Source organism: Clarias gariepinus, chromosome 13 (genome assembly GCF_024256425.1).
Source record: "Clarias gariepinus isolate MV-2021 ecotype Netherlands chromosome 13, CGAR_prim_01v2, whole genome shotgun sequence".
NCBI lineage: Eukaryota > Metazoa > Chordata > Actinopteri > Siluriformes > Clariidae > Clarias > Clarias gariepinus.
The window spans coordinates 12,408,910-12,430,538 of NC_071112.1; the positions used below are offsets into that span (position 1 = coordinate 12,408,910).

The 21,629-nt window shown below is 40.3% G+C and overlaps 1 protein-coding gene across 2 annotated transcripts in view; it reads right to left on the reverse strand.

Annotated features, from left to right (window-relative positions):
• Nucleotides 1–21,629, reverse strand: part of cdin1 (CDAN1 interacting nuclease 1) — a 64,301-nt gene continuing 42,672 nt past the window's right edge. For both annotated transcript variants that reach the window (XM_053509348.1, XM_053509347.1), the window contains one exon: nt 1–723. In XM_053509348.1, coding sequence (XP_053365323.1) covers nt 588–723 — 136 coding nt within the window. In that variant the 3' untranslated portion in view covers nt 1–587. The remainder of the gene's footprint in view (nt 724–21,629) is intronic.

Sequence of the window (21,629 nt, forward strand, 5' to 3'; positions counted from 1 at the left end):
TTGCAGGTTATTTGACTTTATTGTCTATTTGTTTATAATGCAATTCTGACAGTTATGTGAAACATAAAGGTAAAAACAAAAAGCTTAATTATCATCATTACTCAAACCAACTTCCCCAAAATCCTGAGAAATGCCCCCTCCCAAAAAAAAAAAAAAAAAAAAAAAAAGTAAGAAAACGCTGAAAAGGTCAGCAAACAGCATTCCAGAAGGGACCACACCTTTATCAGAGACAGAGAGAGAAAGTTTAGAACATAAAAGCTGATAATGGAGGTGACCCCTGTGCTGGCCTCTTGAGTTTGAGAAGGGGCAGAATGATGAGGAAAAGGGCTGTGATAAGAGGTCTCCCCCTTCCTGAAGGACCAGGAGGTCCAGGTCCAGTCCAGGACTCCAGGCTCTCTGCTGTGAATTTGCACAGAGGTATGATTCCAACCCTGATCCCTGGGAGTTCAGCTGGAGTTCAGGGCAGATGTTTGCCAGTAGTTCTGCGCAGCAGGAAAACTAAATTGCTTCCGGATTCACATCTCCACCAGCGAATGGCCTGTGACCCCCCCACTCCCTCAGCCTCAGTATCACCCTTAACTATAGCGTCAGCACTGGTCTGGGGTATGGCACAGAGTCACGACGTCTGAAGGGAAACAGTCTTTGAGAAGGATCCCTCGGTCCCGCTGGCAGTCCAGCTCTGCTATAAAGCCGTACCAGTAGATGACCAGACCTGGGCCAAACCTGCAAATGATAAATTCAGTTCAGAATTACATGCAATCAAGAATAGCTGCTTTAAAAGGAGAACAGACCAAGTAGATTTCCTTGGCTTGTTTAGTTAAACTATGAAAAACCACATGTGATGGGAGGGGAAAAAAAACTTTGCAAAATATTTGCTTTTGATCCACCCCTTTAGGAAACATGACGAGTATTAAACAAAAGGCGTCGTTTGATAAGATCGGCAGACGATGCATGAGCGGGGTACATTTACAATGGAACTTCAACAAGAATAATTCTGAAGAAGAACAATGCTGGAGATTAGTGCTTCAGACAAAACGCTCACACTGAGCACAGCACTGAAGCCATAATGGAGGGAGCAGTCTCGCTCTAATCGTGCATCTGTCAGTGCAGTTGTGGTACAATCCAGCTGTTTCATTCACATGGACACTTAAAGTACAGCCATTTTGGCTTGGCTCACGTTGCACTTCTGGAGAGCTATAAATAACAGCACTCACCCGCTCGCTGAGAAAAGCTGACAGTTTTCAGATACCTTTTTCTTTCTCTGATCCCTTACTTATTCCAACATGATGACTTTTTGTGTTTTTTGCTAGTCACTTCATATATCCACATTCCGCTCAGAAATCACACAGGTAGTTCGAGCTATTTTTTTCCCAAAAGTGGATGAAATTATTTCACACTTTTTCTTACCATGCTATAAATCATTTCTGGTGGTATTTACTACGCCCTAAAGAAAACTAAGGAGCCTGTCCATCGAGGAAAGATCATGGGTTAGCTCTTTGAACTTCGAGATTCAGACGTAAAGTCGTGTCAGAGTTATGATTCTTTTTAGGTGAGAGCAGAGATGCGCACGAATCCAGATTATTTAGTGAAACTAACTGTCTAGAGATAATAAATGGGGCTTAGATGTCCCTACTGAGGCAGACAGGAAGCCGCCTGACGGGCTATGCGGCACTAAAGGAAGTTCAGCCCTGAGGAAGAGTTCATAAAGTTCCAACCGTGATCAATCATGCCATCAGAGAAACACTGCTGTCTCTGTCATGATTTGATGCACTACGTCGCATTTACCCCCTCACACACCTCCGTCACTGCAATCATCATCTACACTACGGTTATTACAACATTCATCATTCACGCCCTCATCCCTACTTCCTAACTGCTACTTCTTGCTAAATCTATAAATAACAAGCTGTTAAACCTGCATTCGAACAAGTTGGGGCAAATGAACTGTGTAAATAACCCCAAATCTCAGCAGAGGTACAGAAGGTTTAGCAAGTAGGAAAGCGAGTACATGTGACAGCCGACCAGCATTGCCTGTTTTACAGGCTGTGATTTACAGTTCAGTATCTCTGGGCAAACACGCCAAAACTAACAGCCCTAAAGAGAAAGAGAGAGGCCACAGATGCACTGCAAGTTCACCACAAAGTCACACATAGCTGAGCCATTCAGTAGAGAAGTCTATAGTGCAAGTTTTTTTTCCTCCACCCTCCTCTCCCCCTCTGTCTCCTCTCCCTATTCTGTAAGAGTCCCATATTCTTTTCCATTCCTGTATGGATGGCCATTCTTTTTATGGAAATGTTATGGAAACAAAATCTAAACATTTACATTAGATAACTTTGGAGCAAGGTTAGGACAGACTTTTATTGAGCATCAGTGTGTACTGCTTTTTTCAGCCAGTAAGGGGGTGAAACAGAAAAAAAAAAACAGGAGGGTGCAGAGAGAAAGGAAAGCAACCTTCTAAAAGGTTAAAACTGTACATCAACAGATAAGGCACAAGTGTACGATACATCATGTCCCTGCGTTGTCAGGGGCGTCCGGGCACAAATTGAAACAAGCAAAATTATAAACACCAAGGTGTCACCAAGGCTGCACTGTAAGGAAATAAATGGAGTTTGAATTCTATTTTGAATTAATAAAATCCATACCAGGGAGACCTTGAAATAAATCCCAGAGCTAAAAAAACAAACAAACTAGTAATACAATGGATGGGTTGTTGGTGCTGGAAGAGCAGGAGGTAAAGGGCAAGCAACAGGGGTCTCAGGTTAAGGAGGTAGGCTCGTGATAATATCAAAATAAATAATAATAATAATAATAATAATAATAAAAATATATTTTAAATAATCTCAATGAAAGGTTTCCATAAATAATGTGGCAAACGACACAAGCCTTGGATCATAATTGTGGCCTATTATGCGGCCCAGTGCTCCATCACCTAGAGCTGGCACCCGCGACGCTCTGGGAAAGTCGGTCATCTTCCAATAAACATCTAACTGCGTAACGAGTTGGTGAAATTGTTTGTGAAATGTAGCTAATTTGGAGCGTGCTAGCTTTGGCGGGCGGAGTAAGTGGGATGCCGTGGAGAGCTCTGCTGGCAGACACACTGCCATTAGCCGTAACGAGCGGTCTGCATTTGATTTTGAAGCAGGTGCCATGCTGGTTAAAACGGCAGCTTAATGAGAGCACAGCACTTAAAAACAAAAACCCAAATGGAGGTGCTGAGAGAGTAAGCTGCCATTAGGGCAGCCCCCCCTCTCCTTCTCAATGCACACGTGTAATCGCAGCGTAATTAAATAACTAATTACAGCCCTCCATGGTGTTGTCTCCAGATCACCACAGCACTATTTAGCATCTTCTATAGAATACCTTTTCATCATAAACGCATAAACTTCTTTGGCAGAAATGAAACCAAGAGTACATAGTTCCATGGAATTTCTAAATGTGGCACAACATAGAGGATGTTGCAGAATAAATCCTTGAAAAGTGTTTAACAGTCCACTACTTTACAAAAAAAGAAAGAAAGATGCAAGACAAAATTTTATGAGTTTGGTTTTGTTGCAAATTCCATAAATCTGGCAAAGTGCTGACATCCATTACACTGAATTTGGATTTTTTTCTGTTGCAATACCAACCTGTACCACGACCCCATGGTGACAAAGTGTGAATTTAAAAGAGAAAGAGAGAGAGAGAGAGAGAGAGAGAGATCAGGGTTTGTGCTGTCACAGCTTTGGCCTGGCCTGGCTTTCGGCTGGTGATTAATTGGTGTTTATTTATAGGGCTTGAACTGGGTGATAGGGGCGGGTGGGGGTGGGGGTGGGTATTAACCCAAGGCTGCAAGCAAGGCGATATCAGCACAGAACCTCCGTCTCGCATGCTTTATTCGACCTGCCTGGGGCCCTGGATACAGCAGCCCAGTGATAACAAAAAGCTTCCACACAAACAGGATATTTGAAGAGGTATGGCCTCGCCTGGACAGAAAAGCGCAGGCGGTAAACAAGAATTGTGCGCTGGTCCACTCTTCATAAATATCACAAATAGCCAAACAGGCTGCCGTTAACATTCGTCCAGCTAAAGACAAAGTCTTATCGTGCTGGAAGCATTTAATTCTCCCAGGTATGTAAAACACAAACACAAGGTTGTGATGGGCTTTACTTGGCCTTCAAAAGAGCCCCAAACACCAGCAGTGTAATTAAGCGGGAACACACAGCCATAAAAAAAAAATCCAGTCCTTGTTCAGGTGTAATTTTTGAAGACGTTTTTATGTCCGCTTTCTGCCCCCGTCAATGAGGTTTCAAAACGTGATGTGACGCAGATGCCCCTACTTGCTCCTTGTTTGATAGCAGAGTGTAGGTGAAATTTACACCCACAGGCATGGCTTGTCAATACAACCGGGGAGATTAAAGAGGGACTTGAAACGTCATTTTATCAGCAAACCTTGGGCACCTCCACGATCATGAGGACAAAAGCTGCCTTTAGTTTTGGATCTCATTCAACCCCTGACCATGCCAGCACCAGCCAAAGGCTCTGCCCGTCACACATATTGATAACCTCATTAATGCAAGAACGCAAAGATCCTCACCCTCATTCTGCATGTGGCTATAATTGTGTAAAACCGTACAGCCCTCATTATCCTCTGCTCATGTATTAATGACCACCGTGCTACCGGTGAGGTGAGATCCAATAAACGCCTGGCCTGTCTGTGATAATGACTAAGGAGATGGCACTTCCACTTTTAGGCACTTAATTTCCTTTGGAATGACAGGGTGAAAAGCAATGGAGACATCAGCCAATGCCAAATGGTCAGAAACCAGAAATGACCCCAAGTGAAAATCAAGAAAAAATAAAAAATGTATTAAATTCAGTTTTCTATGCATTTGGTTGTCATTAAAATAAAATGCAAAAATATGACAGGAAACCATAGATGCTTGCTTTCTCCATTTTAGGAAGCAGTTGTCTGTCTTTTGTGCTGCCGCTTGTGCTGCCATAAAAAATGCACAGCTTAGATCTGCGTGGTCACACTCTGACTCACTTGGATACGTGCTTGTCTGCTTTGGCCACATAGCAAAAGCAGACAACCAGCAGGTCAGCCAGTGATCTGTTCAGAGCACAGACCAGAGGGTGGCTCAGACTTGTGCGCATCATGATTTTTCTGATGTTTTACGGAATATGTGCAGATCCTTTACGCAGGAACAACTGCGCCATTTCCATAACGAGCTTCATCTGAGGATTTGACTTACTAGAGACTGGCTAACCCTCGCCCTTTTTTCTCATCAGATCAAGTGTCAGGTGACCTGAAGTTTACGTGCGGTCTGGTCTGTATCACTGACACATGATGACTCTGGCCTGATGCAAATGGACAAAAACCTGTACTGGTCTTAAAGATAAATTCATTGTGATGCATTGAGTGTTTTCAATATACTGTAGATGTATACAGCAGGGTTGTGTGGTGGTATAGGGGGTAGTGTCACCCCAGGGCCCTTAGTTCGATCATGACACCTGTCTGTGCAGAACTTCATTCATTCTCCTAGGTTTGTATGAGTTTCCTATGTGTTGTCCATTTTTCTCCAACTGTCCAGAAAATATGCAGATAGCTGAATTTAGGGACAGGGGTAGCTCAGTGGTTAAGGCATTGGACTACGGTTCAGAAGATCCCAGGTTCAAACCCCACAACCACCAAGTTGCCACTGTTGGGCCCTTGAGCAAGGCCCTTAACCCTCAACTGCTCAGATGTATAATGAAATAAAAATGTAAGTCGCTCTGGATAAGAGCGTCTGCCAAATGCCTAAATGTAAATGTAGATTGCTTGTTGATGTAAATTAATGGTAAAATGTATGTATGTGTGTGGTTCCCTGCGATGAACTGACACCATTCTTCCCTGACTATAGTGCCCGGTGATTTTCGGATAAGCTCCGCATTTATAGTGAATCTGACCAGACTATATTGTATGATATATGTCCTGCTAATTTACAACAATCAAAAAAAAAAAAAACATTTTTCTCTTTGTGTGGACAAAGAGATATAAAAAAGCAATAATGCAGATTTTTGAAAACTGCTTCTGGTGTTAATTAGCAGATGAGCTCGTGTTATAATGATTAACGGGTCTCTCTTTAGCATTACGAGAAAGAAGTTAGCATGATGATGAGCATCTGTGGGACTTTTGTGACAGTGTCAAGGGGATACATGTTCCTTTAACCTGTTATTCTTAACTCCCAGTAGCTCTCGTCAATAATTAGCAAATCTCTCTTGAGGCAAGGGAACAAATCCTCCATTTTGTTTTGAGAAAGCCTGGCCACAAGACATGTCCTAATCCTGCCCCTAACCCTGCCTGCTAATGTGTTTCCAATTTATGATCAGCCCCTGTGCAGCCATGGTGGTAATCAACAACAGTTTGGAGTGTAACCTAAGCTGGGTCTGGCTGGGTCGACCCAGGCGCCTCTGTGCTGGAGTGTCCAGCATCTCTGGTGCATAGAGACCTGTAGGAGACGTGCTTTGTTCAGACAAACAAATCTCCATCGCTTAGGCTGCGGGGTATGACTCTGGTGTTTAATGGTTGGATGATTTTGATCTTGCATGCACACACATGGATGAAAGAAACATTGAAAGCTCTCATCATTTAGTCAAGACTTTTTTTTTTTCTTTTTTCCTCCTTCTTCTTCAGAATGGCTGGGTTTTATCTTTTTTTTTTTTTAACCGCTGCTTAGCTGGCTACAAATTACCACTTCACTTATCCAATATTGAATTTGCATGGCCGGAGATGGAGGATAAATTACTGTTTCTAATAAATAGGTGTGAAAGCTGGTTGTCTGACACCCAAGGTGGAAAAGAAAGAAAAAACAGGAGAAAGAAAAGACCCCCCCCACACACACACAAAAAATAAGCGCAGCCAGCGTAAAAGACGGCCTGTGTGAAAACAGACCTGGATTTCATCCAAATTGCCACCTTCGGAGGTGCACACTGGTGTTACCGCCTCTAAATCAACATGTCAGCAGCACAGCATCTGAACTTTACCTTCAGCCTATATTGCTCACAGCTATTCAGCAGCTGTAATGAATTGTAACTCCAGTCACCTTGGTGCAAAAAAACAAGAAGGCCAGAGAAAAATGTGCAAAGAAACAGAACAATTTTTCACCTGCAGACGGACAGGACTTAAATTTGTTGTTCACTGACAAACAATAATAATCGCACTGGGCGATCAAGGGAGAGCCTGGTAGACTGAGGTCAAAATTAGGGCTCAGTTGTGCCCCGTATCTAGCTGAGTAGATTTAGAGAAAGCCGTGTGCTAACTCAACTCCATGTTTACATTCTTGGGGGTAATTTTAGCCCCAAGGGGACATACAAGGGCCACGGTGTCATTTAGCTTCATCACTAAGCAGTTGGCTCGGCGTGGGACCAAACAGTTAGTGGGTGGTATAGAGACGCACACACCCACACGCCCCTACATATACTCAAATGGCAAAAAAGAAAATAAGGGTTAAGAATAAGCAAATTCTGCATCTAAGCAATATCTGAAAAAAAATCTTAGGCAATTAAACAATACTCCTATAAAATAAAATAACTATCCACTGCATAAGGACTCTTGAAGGATTAACATTCATTTTGTTCTAGATTTATTGCTAAACTTTCCACACTTTCAATATTTTGTATTCTATTTATTATTAAAAGATTATTAAATATCATAATAGTTTAAAACATAAAAAATACAGTATTAAAATAGCTGATTTAACAGAAAAAAAGACGACAAGCAAAAAAACATGAAGATTGTTTAAAAATGTTTGCCTTTAAATGTAATCCTTTTTCAGACATCTTGGATCTAAACTAAACTACTGTAGGATATGAATTTTTGTGTCTATTTATTAAACAAACTACTAATGGAAATAAAGAAAAAAATTTATACAATAAAATAAATTTTCATTGAATAATTATTAAAGTTGCAAGACTACTGAATTTAATTAAGGCGATAGCAGTCAAAACCGCTCTCTCTCTCTCTCTCTCTCTCTCTCTCTATATATATATATATATATATATATATATATATTTTTTTTTTTTTTTATATATATATATATATATAAAAATTATAAAAACTAATAATTTTCCTCAATCTCAATGTGTAGTGTGATCTCGTACCACAGCTGGCGAAATTTTCTTTACTGATCTGCGGTACAAATCAGATTTCATTGTCGTTTTAAAAAATTTACAAAGAAAACAAAACATGAGTAGGACTCCAGCGACTAGGGCTTCGACTCCTCTCACTCACAGCACCATGGGACTTCAAAAACACCACACAGGCTCCTGCATGTGGACCGGCCACACTAATTAGCCAGGGGATCAAACTGGAAGTTAAATATTCCGAAACATGTAATGGAAGAACGAAAGGGTAACGTGCCGGGGTCAGGCTGACGCCAAACACTGGTCCTCAGGCAATGTGGTATTGATTTTCACTCGTTTGGAGGGGTAGGGGGCCGAGTGTGTGTGTGTGTGTGTGTGTGTGAGTGCAGAGGGCGCTGAGCTTATGAACTGTCATGCTGACAGTTTAACCCTGTTTTCGAAAGGAAACAAACAGAAGGACATCATCTGATAGCACTGATCTGTGGATGACACCATGTCGTCCTGAACAATGTCTTCTTTTCCACTGAATGGAGAAAAGAGGCTCAGGGACATGAACCTGAAGCATAAACCTAAAGCACAGCAGTCGACCCCAAGCCTGGACAACAACCAGTGTCCCATGCTGCTTTACAGGTGCTTAGTGAACCAAGACACAACTGAGTCACATGCACACACTAGCACTAGTAGCTTTTTATAATTTCATTTATGGTCACCATAAGGCTTGCCTTTTAAAAAAGGAGAAATATCAATAAGCAAAATTATGTGCTTTAATAGGCAGAAACAATCACATATTGGGGTGGTGAGATGTTTTTCAAAAAAGAACAGTTGTTTCCCCAGTTGTTTACTTGCTCTTATACGCCATAACTACGTGTCAATCATTATCATCTCTAATATATTAAATGAATAAATTATATTTCACCTTATGAAATGTCTGCAAAATAAATTCCTGTTATTACTTATGTTACAGTAGCTGAAAAAAAAAGTTATTCTTTACAGTTTTTTTCCTCTCAAAGTCAACTCTTCATTGTTTAATTTCATGGAGAAACAGGAAAATGTACAGTGTACTGTCCTGAAGACTACCCTGTGCTAGAAATATTTGTGACAAGTATTCAATTCAATTCAATTCCAATTTTATTTATATAGCACTTTTAACAATGGTCATTGTCTCAAAGCAGCTTCAAAAAGATGAAAGAAATTTATTTAAAAAAAAAAAAATAATAAAAAAAATATATAAAATAAAATAATAATAAAATAATAATAATAAATTGTGTATGTGTGAGAAAAAATTGTCTAGATAATAATGAGATGAATGAATGAAATTTCTCTGATGAGCAAGCCAAGTGGCAAGGAAAAACTCACATAGTACACATAATCCTGATACTGGAAACTCCTTCCTTATATGATTATCATATAAATTATAGATATTGATTCCCCTCATATAAACAACATATTAATAATAATAAAAAAAGAATGTTTATTATTTGCCTTGTAAAAAGTACAGTAGTGTAGAGCTCCATATACTGGAAGTACCAGTGAATTTGCTGTTACTACAGAAATGAACGATTAGAGCATTTATGTTACAGCTGGAGCAAGTATACAAGCTGTGCTGTTAGAAAAGCACACACCTCACTCTGATTCCAGAATGTACCTTTGCTGGGGTATAATACCATATAAATAACCACCAAAAAGGTGAAAACATGAGAATAGATCTTGGCTATAAATATTTATTTCCGAATTGGATAAAAGGATATGAAATGAAGTATATAGCAAATATAGCAAACATTATGACAACTAAACAAGCTGCTTTATTCCTCCCTATCGTCTTGTGCTTTTGTCAAGTGTGGAAGGTCTTCAGCCTTTTTTTCCCTCCCTCTGATGACTTGGAAAAAAACAGCCCACACTTTTCTCCTCAAATTGCCTCATCTCTCCATCAGAATGCCAAAGGGGACTCCATTAGCCAGGCCCTACACAGTCCTGACCTCTCCCCAACTCACACACCACCACCACCACACTCAATTTAGCCAACCCCTTCGTCCTGAGGAGCATGTCCACGTCAAATTAGAGCGAGGCCCCATTGTCCTTATTATAGCTTGGGAAAATGCCATCATGACTGATGCTACGGGGTCCCTCGCTTGTCACTAGTTGTCAGCCAGACGTGGAGTTTGGATACACATAGCTGACAGGTAATCTTAATGTCTTCAATTAGCCTAATTAGTCGCGTCATAAACAATTTGATAAGTGTTCGGCCAATGCAAACAGATAAACACACACACGTGCGCACACACACACAGTAGGCAAAGCACCAGTCTGTGTGGATGTGTGTGTGTGTCAATGGGTTTATCAGTGACGAAGTGCATGCCTTCTCCTTTGTTTTCCCCGTGTCCCAGCATGCTCAGCTGTGCAGTGCTTTGTGCTACCTGGTCACTTCAAATTGTACCATCTCCTTTCATTAGCACATCGCCCAGTGAGAATGTGAAAGGCTGTGACAAAATTCATTTAAAAAGAGTGGGAGCAGATTGCCTGAAGCAGGTGCTATAAGGGAGATAAAACAAATGCAGGTGACACTGTGTAAGATAGTGTGTGTGTGTGTGTGTGTGTGTGTGTGAGAAAAAGAACAAGATGGAGTATTTTCTTTATTAATGGTGAAGAATTGTGTCACCCGACATATACGATGGCCTTATAAATAAACATTTTTTTTGTTTTTTGTTTATTTATTTATAATTAATGTACATAACAAAAAAGTTATAATATTTGCACACTAGCTATTAAGTCTAAAACTGAATTCTCCCTCAACAGTTTAGATTTTCACGCTTCATCAAGATCGACTCTTATCCTAATTCGAACCCATTCAAAGTTGCATTTTTAGACACCCTACATCGAGCTAAACGTGCAAAACAATAATGACAAAGTAAAGATGAAACGATGGAGCCTCGAGGTAACCTGAGCATCGAGAGCGAGCGCTGGTCTCGGCTGCGCACGCCCTCTGGAGCAGGTGCCCGATGAAAGCCGGTGTTGTGCACGTCACAGACAATTACAGGAGGAGGGACAGATCCACGGTGGACCCCTGTCTCTGCTCTTGACCCCCCGCCCCAAGTGACGACTCAGACAGCAAAAAGGAAAAGAGGAAAAAAAAAGAAAAAACGAAAAGAAGGGCCGTCACAGGAAAGTTGTAATAGGAAATTGCTTTTGGCAACTATTTGTTCAGCACCAGAATCATTTTTTGTGCCAACACAGTGAGCCCTATTGGAAAACAGGGCAGGTCTCCCTAATGAGTAATCTATTTCAAAGCAGTCTTGTCTGGGCATGACAGTTTACTGAGAGGCTTGAAGAACTGGTAATTACCAGTGTTACGGGGCAATTAATGCATATTACACTGCGGCACTCACGGCGGTGACTGTCAGCTCCCCAATAAAAATGAGCACTCTTCAGCTAAAGGGTGACATTAATTGGACCTTTAATGACTATGCACAGGAACCAAGCCAAATAGGAACAAAACAGGGGACTCTGCCTGACTTCAGGAGTGGGGTGGAAATTGTACTAAAAATGAGATTAATTGCTGTTGAGAGACGAGGAAAAAAAAAAAAGAATAGAGGAAGTATAAAAAAGGATGAAATTATAGGCTTTGCAGAACAGGGGGTTCCTGTTGCAGTGACAATTCTTAATTATCTTATATATTCTTTATGTTAGGACAGGGCCAGTAATAGCTCCAGAGGGGTTAGATATGAGGTTAATGTGTAGCATAGTACACCTTCTCAAATCTAAAAATGTCCATAGGAATTTCTATTTCAACGAACATTTCAAATGATATCTATATCTATATCTATATAAAAGGCATTCATATGGGAAAAAAACAAATGGAAGAGGTGATTTGCTGTCTCTCCAAGGCCTCTAAAGTGGGTTTGTTTTTGTGTGGCAATGAATGAAGAGCCACTTCAGCAGAACAAGGTTTTTTTCCTTTCTTTATTTAAAAAGCCTATTGTCTGTGCTATAGTGACCGAAGTGGAAGAAGCTTAATTAGCAGGGGAATGAAGAGTCCTTCAGCTCATGACACCTCTGAAAAGACTCGCTCCTTGGGTGCATTTTAAGCACCCGCTAAAAAACAAAGTAGCCAGTTCTTTCATTAACACCGAGCAGAAATTGGTGAAACTTCAGCGCTTGACAGAGTGTTTATTTATGAGCAGATAGTGCTGGCCATATTAAGTAGCCTTGATTAATGCTGTTTATCTGCGCACGCTCCACCTGAATATGCAAGTGCACGAATCAAAAATATTCACATGCAAAACATGCAGACATTTGCATGCATTTTTGATTTGGTGTTTCCGCAGCACTTAAAATATGCGGTAGGAAGGAGAGCAGCGCTGCCTGGTGTGCTGTCACGCCGCACACTCACACTGTCATTGGTGATGAGAGAACTTCCCAGCTTCAAAGCAGCTTTGCGTTGGAAAGGAGAAGGAGCAAATATTTGAATTGCAAAACCACATCATCTTCCGACGGGAGAAAATTCAAGACAACTTCCAAGAGTTAAAGACCTACATTTCCCCCGAACAAGCGAACCCTCAGCAAACTGTTAAAAGGAGGGGGGCCCTCTAACGTATTCCATATAAGCACCTTCCTCGGTAATTTAGCGTATCCAGATTTGTGTAATGGGATGTGACACGTTTCAGAGGAGGGCTCAAGAAGAAATATATAAATATAATACGAGGAGAGCACCATAAAAATGTTTTAAGCGAGCCTTGTATTAAGGAGAAATTCAGTGTATAAATCCAGGGCTCTCCGGCAACCTGACACAGTTTTGATTAGGGACTGAAGTGTAATTACTTAAGCTATCCTTAAGGAGAAGAGGAGTTAGGAACTCCTTGATACTCCAGTGCCAATTCTGTTCCATCAGCAACTACTGTTTTAAATCATGCAGGAAGCATTTGCCTACAAAAAAAGGCTGTTTACTCAAGTTCATTTGCTGAGCTATCTGTGCATTTTAGATGTAGTAATGAAAAAAAGGCGTTTTCAAACACCATGTTGTTTCGGGAAAACTAAACACCACAAAGTGTTTGACATTTCTCAATATTGTTGCTGAAATACAAAATCTATACAGTCGTGAACGGAGTTTATAAGAATAAATATCTTCCAAATGCTGAAAAAACACTTTTCTACAATTAAGGATGACAAATATACTTTAAAGTGCATCAATCTGGTTTTCGTTTTAAAATTTGAAAAATGCCAAACAAGATGTTGAAAACATTTCTTTGGGGTCTAAAACCATAAATATTACCCAATACTTTCTCATGTTTCTCCCTTGCTTGTTTTTCCATCGTGCCAAACTAATTTTGGGCCTAAAATTAATGAACAATTTGCAGTGACCCAGATGTGTATCAGCAATTACTGAGCAGCTAATATTAAGAATAAATCATTTAAAGAATGTTTTAATGCCTCGTGTACTGCTATTATTAATTACTGTGGACCTTTGAATTTTACCAGATGTATCAATTTAGGAAGATTTAAATGATCCAAAAATTTCATATATCAATCTTTCATTTGGATCATATCTTTCATGTAAACAAAATAAGATTAAAGAGTACACACCGGAGAAGAACCTGTAGAACAGAACTTGCACTTTCAGGTCAATGCTTAAATGTGCTGCTGTGAGCTTTTTTTTTTGTTTTGTTTTTTCAAATGTGGCTTCATGAATATTTGAAGTTGTGTGGTGAAAAAACAAACAATTAAAATAAGTCAGTTTTAAAATTTCTTCTTGAAGAATTGCTTTTATGGGAATTAGAGATTAATTTCCTATCTAAAGCATGTTTCAATAAAAACAAAAATAAAACGTTTCCTTGCTTTTTACATTTAAATATAATAAAATAAAAAACGAATGCAATGTACACAGATCCGCCATTTAAATTCCACTTAGAGGAAAGAATGTTAGTGCAACACAGCATACTACACAACCTGAAAACTTAAGCGAGGAAAATATTTCATGAGGCATGTTCTAAATGCCTGCATACTGACAATGTCCGTCAATCATCGGTGGTTTAGTCAAGCTACCATGGATTTATAGCTAAATAATATGAATAGCTACAAGGCAGAGGTTATAAAAGTTTAGTAATAAAGATCAGTGTGTTGATGGGGTCTACCATATGAAAGTACCCACTTGTAAATCAGAGTCGTAGCACAAGTCCTTGGCACACAGCACATTACTGCAAGTTATTCTGATGCACGCGTCCCCACCCTGCCCTGCACTCGGCGCCCAGCCTAGGCATAGACACGCTGGAGGCAGACACAGGCAGAAATCAAAAGCTTCAGTGATGGATAACTTTAGTGCACAATGACCTCTGTCACAGAAGGTTTGCCCTAAATCAATCTGAGCGATAAGGAGCAGCGTGCACCTTGGTGTGTTCATGGGGGCGGCCCTTATCTGCGCCAGGAGGAAGTCTGAGTAATAACTAAAGACAAGCTACGATGAAATCACTAACCCCAGATTGTCAAACACAATTTACAAAGTATATTCCCCCTCCTCTGGTGCTGTTAAAACAATCATTATGAAAGCGCGGGTGATAGGAGCCTGTGTTTACACCCAGGTCCTGTGTAGTCTGGCTAGCAACGAAGAAAAAGAAGATGATTATGAGAAGGAGAAGAAGAAGAGCGTGGGACGTGGGGTCACACACTGCTGCAGGGCCTCAAGAGAAAAAGAAGGCCTTGGGGCTTTGAGTTGTTCATGTAGGGCCGCCATGGGCTAACTTCATTTGCAGTGATACATGCGGGGAGGGGTTGGAGGTTGAAGTTGAGAGGAGGGCCGACAGGAAAAAGGGACTAGACGCTTTGGGGAGATTATAGCACTTAACATGTTAAGACCTCTCAGGAGTTTCCCCATTCATTCGTGCTCTTTTCCTTTTTTGGCCAGGGAGACTATAACTTTCTACGTGGTGACATCAAAATAGAGAAACAGACCAAACATGACACCGAACATCGCAATTACTTGACCCTTTTCTGTCGACCGTTTCAAGAGTCCGGCCTTGAAAGCGCTGATGAAAATATGTTTGCTTTCTCATTCGCAATGACATTTGACAATGCTGGTAATATTTCAAATAGTTGCAAAAACATTCTTTAGGCCCTGACATTTTTTTTCCATAGCTTGGACAGGCGCAGGTAACCTCTGCTGAAAGTTTCCCATGAACTTGGGGATATGAATTGAAAACAAGACGGCAGAGAAAAAGAGGGCTGACATTTTGAGCCATAGTGTTTGGTTTCACTCTGGCGGCTAAGGCCAAATGTTTTGCAATCATTATTCAAGGAGGTTTATCCCTTTTCTGATTCAAACCACAACGAGTACTCAAAACAGAAGCGGTCATCTTTTCTGACCACAGCCGAGCCTTTAACTGAGGCTCGAGAGAAAATGCGGACTGTCAGCAGGTCCATGGATCGAGTTCCACTGCCTGCTAAACCCCCATCACCAAATTAGGTGAGGTGCGGTCCTCTGACCTCGTCGGTACAAATGCAATCAAGGAAGCATACTTTTCAATATGATTCAAATTAACGGTATAGAGGAAAGACAATATACTGTGCAGTTGTGACAGATTAATAGCTGTTACATTTACATTTCAGATACTTCACTTTTCATGTACTTTTAGTTTTCATAGAAAACCACAACGGGGAGTTCTGAGTGGGACGGGGGCTCGGTCGGAAGTTAATAGTTTTCATATTTAGTACAAGCACAGAGGAAGAGAATGCAAGCAGGCAGGCAGGACAGTGATCTGGCATCAGCTAACCACAGCTAGGGTGAAACGGACATGTGGCAGGTTGGGTCACAGAGTTTTTAGTCAGGCTGCATCGTTTTCTCACTGACATTATCTCTTTTTTTTTTAAATGACAGTGGTTACAGAGAAAAACTTGATTAAAAGATTTGGCTAAAAAGATTTTTCTTTATGTGATTAAAAACACGTGATTGACATCATTTTTATAAATATAAAGTGTTTTTTTTTCTTTTGGTAACAGCATCATTCTATGCACGAGCCAACAGAAGAAAAAGCATACAAACAAAAATGAAACGGTGATGACATGCAGAGCAGGAACGTTGGATCTCTTCTGCCTACTGTACAAAGCCATGGGGTGTAGTACGGCCATGTTTTATGGCACTGAAAAGAACAAAGGCCACTACGGAGCCTTTGAAGCTTCGTACCATTCATCTGAAGGAGCCGAACACTTTAAACTGATTATACATATGCCGTGTGTGTGACAGAAAGACTATGCTGACCTGACAGATATCAAACATTAGTTTGAATGGATGAGTGAAATCAAAGGTCACTGCTCGAATTCTCATCTGTCTCTGATTACGCTCTGACCAATGGCTACAAGGTTCGTCGTGTTTAAGCGACAAAGCAATGGAGAAACAAGAGAGTGACCTGAAACTTAAACCAGAAATATGGGCAGGCAAGAGTATGCATGCTATTTTTCCTCGTTATAAAGAACACAGCAGAAAAAATGTAAATCAGGCATATAATAAATATATATAAATTGGTAGCACTAAATGATATTTATAAAAGGAATGTTTCATTCAAGTTGATTTTGTGGGATCTCTAGTATACTTTTAAAAGGCCAGCCTCGAAATGTACAAGAGGACAAAAGCAGATTTATGTATTTTGGCTGAAAAACAGACAGATCAAAGTAGTAAAGAATGCAGGAGTTCAGCTTAAACAGCACAGTGCAATGACATCCATTTTACGGAAAATAATGTTTCTTAAACAATGGTTCTAAATTAATATTTAACATTTATCTTATATTTTAAATCAAAACATGTACAACCTTTACAAATATGCAAAAATCTCTTTTTTTTTTTAAACCTGCCCCCCCCCAAAAAAAAAAACTCTGAGATAAATACCTAACAAATGAAGAAAGAGAAGAAATAGCTCTTTTCTGCTGACATAAATGAAGAACACATTTCCCTTAATGCTGAGTGCGATACTGAAAGTGATTTGTATACCGTGACATGTTTGTTATTTTGGAGACCTGTTTATAGATACTTAGCATGAGGTTGCTAATTGTGATATATACAGCCGCTCTCTTCGTAAGGCTAGCCGTGCTTTATAAACCGCCTGTTTGCTTGGATTACCTCTTAACCTGAAACTCTCAAAGGCTCTGTAGAGAAACAAATCAAACTCAGGCCTTCACACTGCAGTTGTGTCCAACGAGGTCACCATATAACAACTGAAAAGGGAGGAGGAAAAAAAAAAAAAAGAGCCAGTCCCGACTGAATAACCCTCCAGTGACGTTTATAGATACTGTAGCGCAGAGCCAATCCACTGCGACAGTGTGTTCTCTTGATGAGGACTGTCGAAACGGGCCAACATCTGCTCCTCGATTAGGACGACATGATGGCGGCCCGCTGTAATTGATGGTCTCTTCCAGGACTAAGAGAAGTCTGAGAGAGCTGGGCAGGAAAAGGGACAAGGCTGAGAAAGCGACAACAGACCTAAAAGAGGAATACGTCGGAGTTATTTATAAACAGCCACTTGTCATGGACGTCCTGATTTTCAGATTGACCGACCCACCTACAACATCCGCAGCTGGAAATCTAACCAGTTTAAATAGACAGCACTTCCTGTAGAAGTTTTTTTTTTTTACTTTCAATTTAAAATAGACTTAAAACACAACAGAGGATCCAGCTAAAAGAAGAGCACCATGTATGTCTGTCCTCATAAATATCAATGTGCCGAAACATCCCCCAGCCTATAAAGAAAAAAAAAAAAAAGCTAATCACCCTCCAAAAGCAATCACACGCTTGCAATGATATAAAAAGGAAACCGCAAATATGCCGTTTTTCTCGGACCATTTTATCCACACAAAGCCTCTCAGACCATCCCTGTTCCTTCAGACCAAATGTCAGGGGCACGCTGGTTTACTGAGGAACAAAAGGCCAGATTGTTTCCATTCACTTGGCCACTTTAAAAGGTGTCTGTGGTGTCCATGAGCCAGGCGGCAGCCTCATGCTCCAGCGCTCTCCTTAACCCTGATTCTACAATAGCCGAGCCCTCACACAAGCCCAGCACGAGACTCGTTCCCTTCAACCGGCACTGCAATGTTTCACGCTTGACTTTGGCAAGTCATCTGACTGCTCTGATGGGACGCCTGGAACCGAATATGGCTGCGTGCGTCTCTAAAAAAAAAAAAATCATATTTCGTTAGCTTCGACAAAGAAGCATTGAGTGCCTTATTGTGGTGGACTTGAGAACAGAGAATTTGGGCATTATGGAAATATTAAAAACAAATGTATTAAATCTGAATGAGGTAACAATATCAAAGGATGAAGTTCAATTCGACTCAGATATTAACTGTGACAGAAATAACCAAGATCTCAGATTCAGCTGAAGCAAACCAGGGGTCAAGCAAACAATCCAATTTCTGTTCTGATTCTCAGTGCTGATGTCAGTGGCTTTTTGGAATATGCTCATTAGGGTTGACTACAGAATATATAATACCATCGCAGGAGAACAGTTCCAATGCTGGAGCTCACCAGAAAGCGTGATAACCAAGATTTATAAGAAGCATGATGCAAATGATTCTGGTATTAAACACTCATTAACACTTTTTTTTTCTGTCATGTAACACTGTACATAGCCTCTACACCATTAAGACCTCCGAAAGATGCAGCTCACACAAAAAAATGCTTGTATTTTCCACGTTATTTTGATGCAAGATGACATGTAAGAGATACAGTCGACTGTTTCTCCTGAGCGCCAGCTCTATTTGTTACAAAAATACATTTTTTATTCCAGAAAAATATCCTCGTGTTTGGCGTTTTTCAGATCTCTCTGGGGTCTAGAGACGTGTGTGCGCTCAAATCCATTTCAGGCATCAAAGTTCTCTGGCTAGATTGGGTTTTACAAAGAGGCATTTTAATAAAGTCACACTGCTCTCTGCGCTCCAAGACAAGATCTCACCAGGATGACGAATGTTGCCGACTTCTACTTGGAATGAAACCCGGAAGGTCAGTGAAAGGGGTGACGGGGGGTGGAATAGGGAAACATGGAAAATCCTGAATATGCTTCTTTACTTTACATTGATTTATACTTAAAAAAAAAAAAAAAAAAAAAAAAAAAACCTGTGAAGAAGAAAAATACAAATAAAAAACTAACTTGACACAAAAGTTCCGAGACTAAACAGGAATTCAATGAAAAGGCATGTTCACTCTCCCAATTACTTGTGACTTTCTTTCCAACTGTCAGATCGAGATTTCAGAAATTGCACCCGAGTGCCTGTTCGTCCCACTGCTCGTTTTCCCAGCACCTCCTGCGCGTCAAAGCCGTTCTTAACCTCGACTTTAAACGGAGAATTTGTATAATGCGCCGGCACAAACTCTCCAGAATAAATACGTGAAATGGGGGCTTAGTGTAGGTTAAATCCTGCAGCCGACGGCGGGCAGGAACGTACGGATTACATGCACAGCACGTTAAACAATGTGCCTAAATATGCATTGAAATCTGTAAAGCATGAAACCACCTTGTCATTCGATATTAGTATTCCGAGTTGTCGGTCATACATCTCGCGCTTGGGTGTATCACCGTGGTAAATGTCATGTGCTGAGGGTCACAAATTCCAAGAGGATTTCTTGATGTCATCTCCTGTCAACTTTATTCCTTCAGAGCTCTTAACGATTAAACCGTCACAAAGTGCTTGGTGTTGCACATGGTCTGTGTGCGAGAGAACTGTTTGAAATATTCAAGTAAAGAACTAGTTCTGTTCTGCATGAAATGAGGCGCAAGATGAAAAATATCATGGCAAGCGGATCAAAAGGTTGCCAATAACATGCTCACATTGCTCTCAAGACCAGACAAAAAAAATAAATAAAATGTACCGCATGCTCGTAAACGTGACACACAGAAAAAGTGATGGTTTAGGTTTCATGAGGGAAAGAGAATGGCAAAAAATTGTTGTGGCTTTTGTCTTTCAGCAGAATGAATGTACGTGCGTCACCAATGAGAGCGGCACAGGCGTTTGTCCTCAGGGTTCACCCTGCAATGTCCAGCCACATTGGGATCAGTGGACATGGGACAGCAGGGACATTTCTCTCTCACTCTCGCTCTGATGACACACTCAATCTGTACACTCCTGCTGATGACCTTCTGCAGGTCAGTCCACCTCCACCTTCAAAACACAGGCAAAAACATACACAAAAACGAGCAAAATGCTTTCTGCTTTAAAGTCATTCCATGTCTTCATTAATTATATATTCCTGGCCTCACATTCAGAAGATGTGTGGGACTATGATGGACATTTCCATTAAAAATGAGCACAGAGTCCACATTCTTGGATCAAAAAAATTAATTGTGTGTCAGGGCTATCTGATTGACCAGCGTAAGACTAAAACAGAATTAACATCCCATTTCTCTATTAAAATAAAAATTATGCCATAAAGAACAAAAATTAATTTAAAGAAAGTTTGAAGTGCCAAACTTAAGAAATGTTGATAAGAAGAGAGAGAGAGAGAGAAAGAGAGAGAGAAAAAGAGACCTACACTAAACATGCAAGACAGCGAATAAATATTTTCAAATGACAATTTGAACGGCGTGATTAAAAAGCCACACATTACAACAAGGCTTTTTTTATTCCGTATGACTCTTTAAGCCAGCCACAAACAGGACGTCACAGACCATCATATCAACTCCTCTAAGTGGTCAAACTGCATGATGTATATGACAAATCCAAAAGTCTTAACCCCATTTCTTATGTGAGAGAAATGAGCCGTTTTGTCCCATTATATTGCCATAAATCATTTTTTTTTCAACCTTTGACAGCTTTTTATCAGATCTAACCTTTTCAAGCCTCCATTAGGAGCTCTAACATTTTTAGCTCTGACAGACGTGTAGCACACACGGAGCGCACAGCTGATTAACTTCAGGCTGGGACGGGCAGCCTTCATTTGTAATAAAGTCTTTTTACCTCTCACACAGGAAACAATGCAATTGCTACCATTAAACCTTCATGGCTCAAACTTCTTTTCTCTGATGGAAAGAAAAAAAAAGGCTGTTTGGTCGCTTTATTTATACCACAGTAATGCTCAATTTTTGAAGATGTTAATTCATTTTCAAAGGACAGGTTTAGATAGTAGTGTGTCACCTTCTGGATTCATGTTACTGCACATGTCTATTTCTGTAGCAACAACTTGCACAAGTAATTTGTAGGGTACAAATATGTGTAATCATGGATATGCTGACTTTCCTGTAATGGGAGGTTCATTTTTAATTTATTTATTTATTTTGGAAGGAGTCTCCAGTGCCAGCAGTCAAGCATGAAGCACTAGGATTAACTTTTTGTTAAAAAAAAAAAAAAAAAAAGAAAGTCCTTAGGGTAGATGTTTGCATTGGCAAAATTTCCTTTATAGATGTTCTACAAAGTTAGGCTCAACAATACACTGAAAAAAGTCTTGAGCTACCCATCATAGTTTTCCAGGTGTCATTAAAGGATTTTTTTTTTTTTGCTCTCATTCTTGGCGAGGTTTTTGGCTCTCATTATTAGTCCAGTCCCTGATTAGTATCAGAGAAATG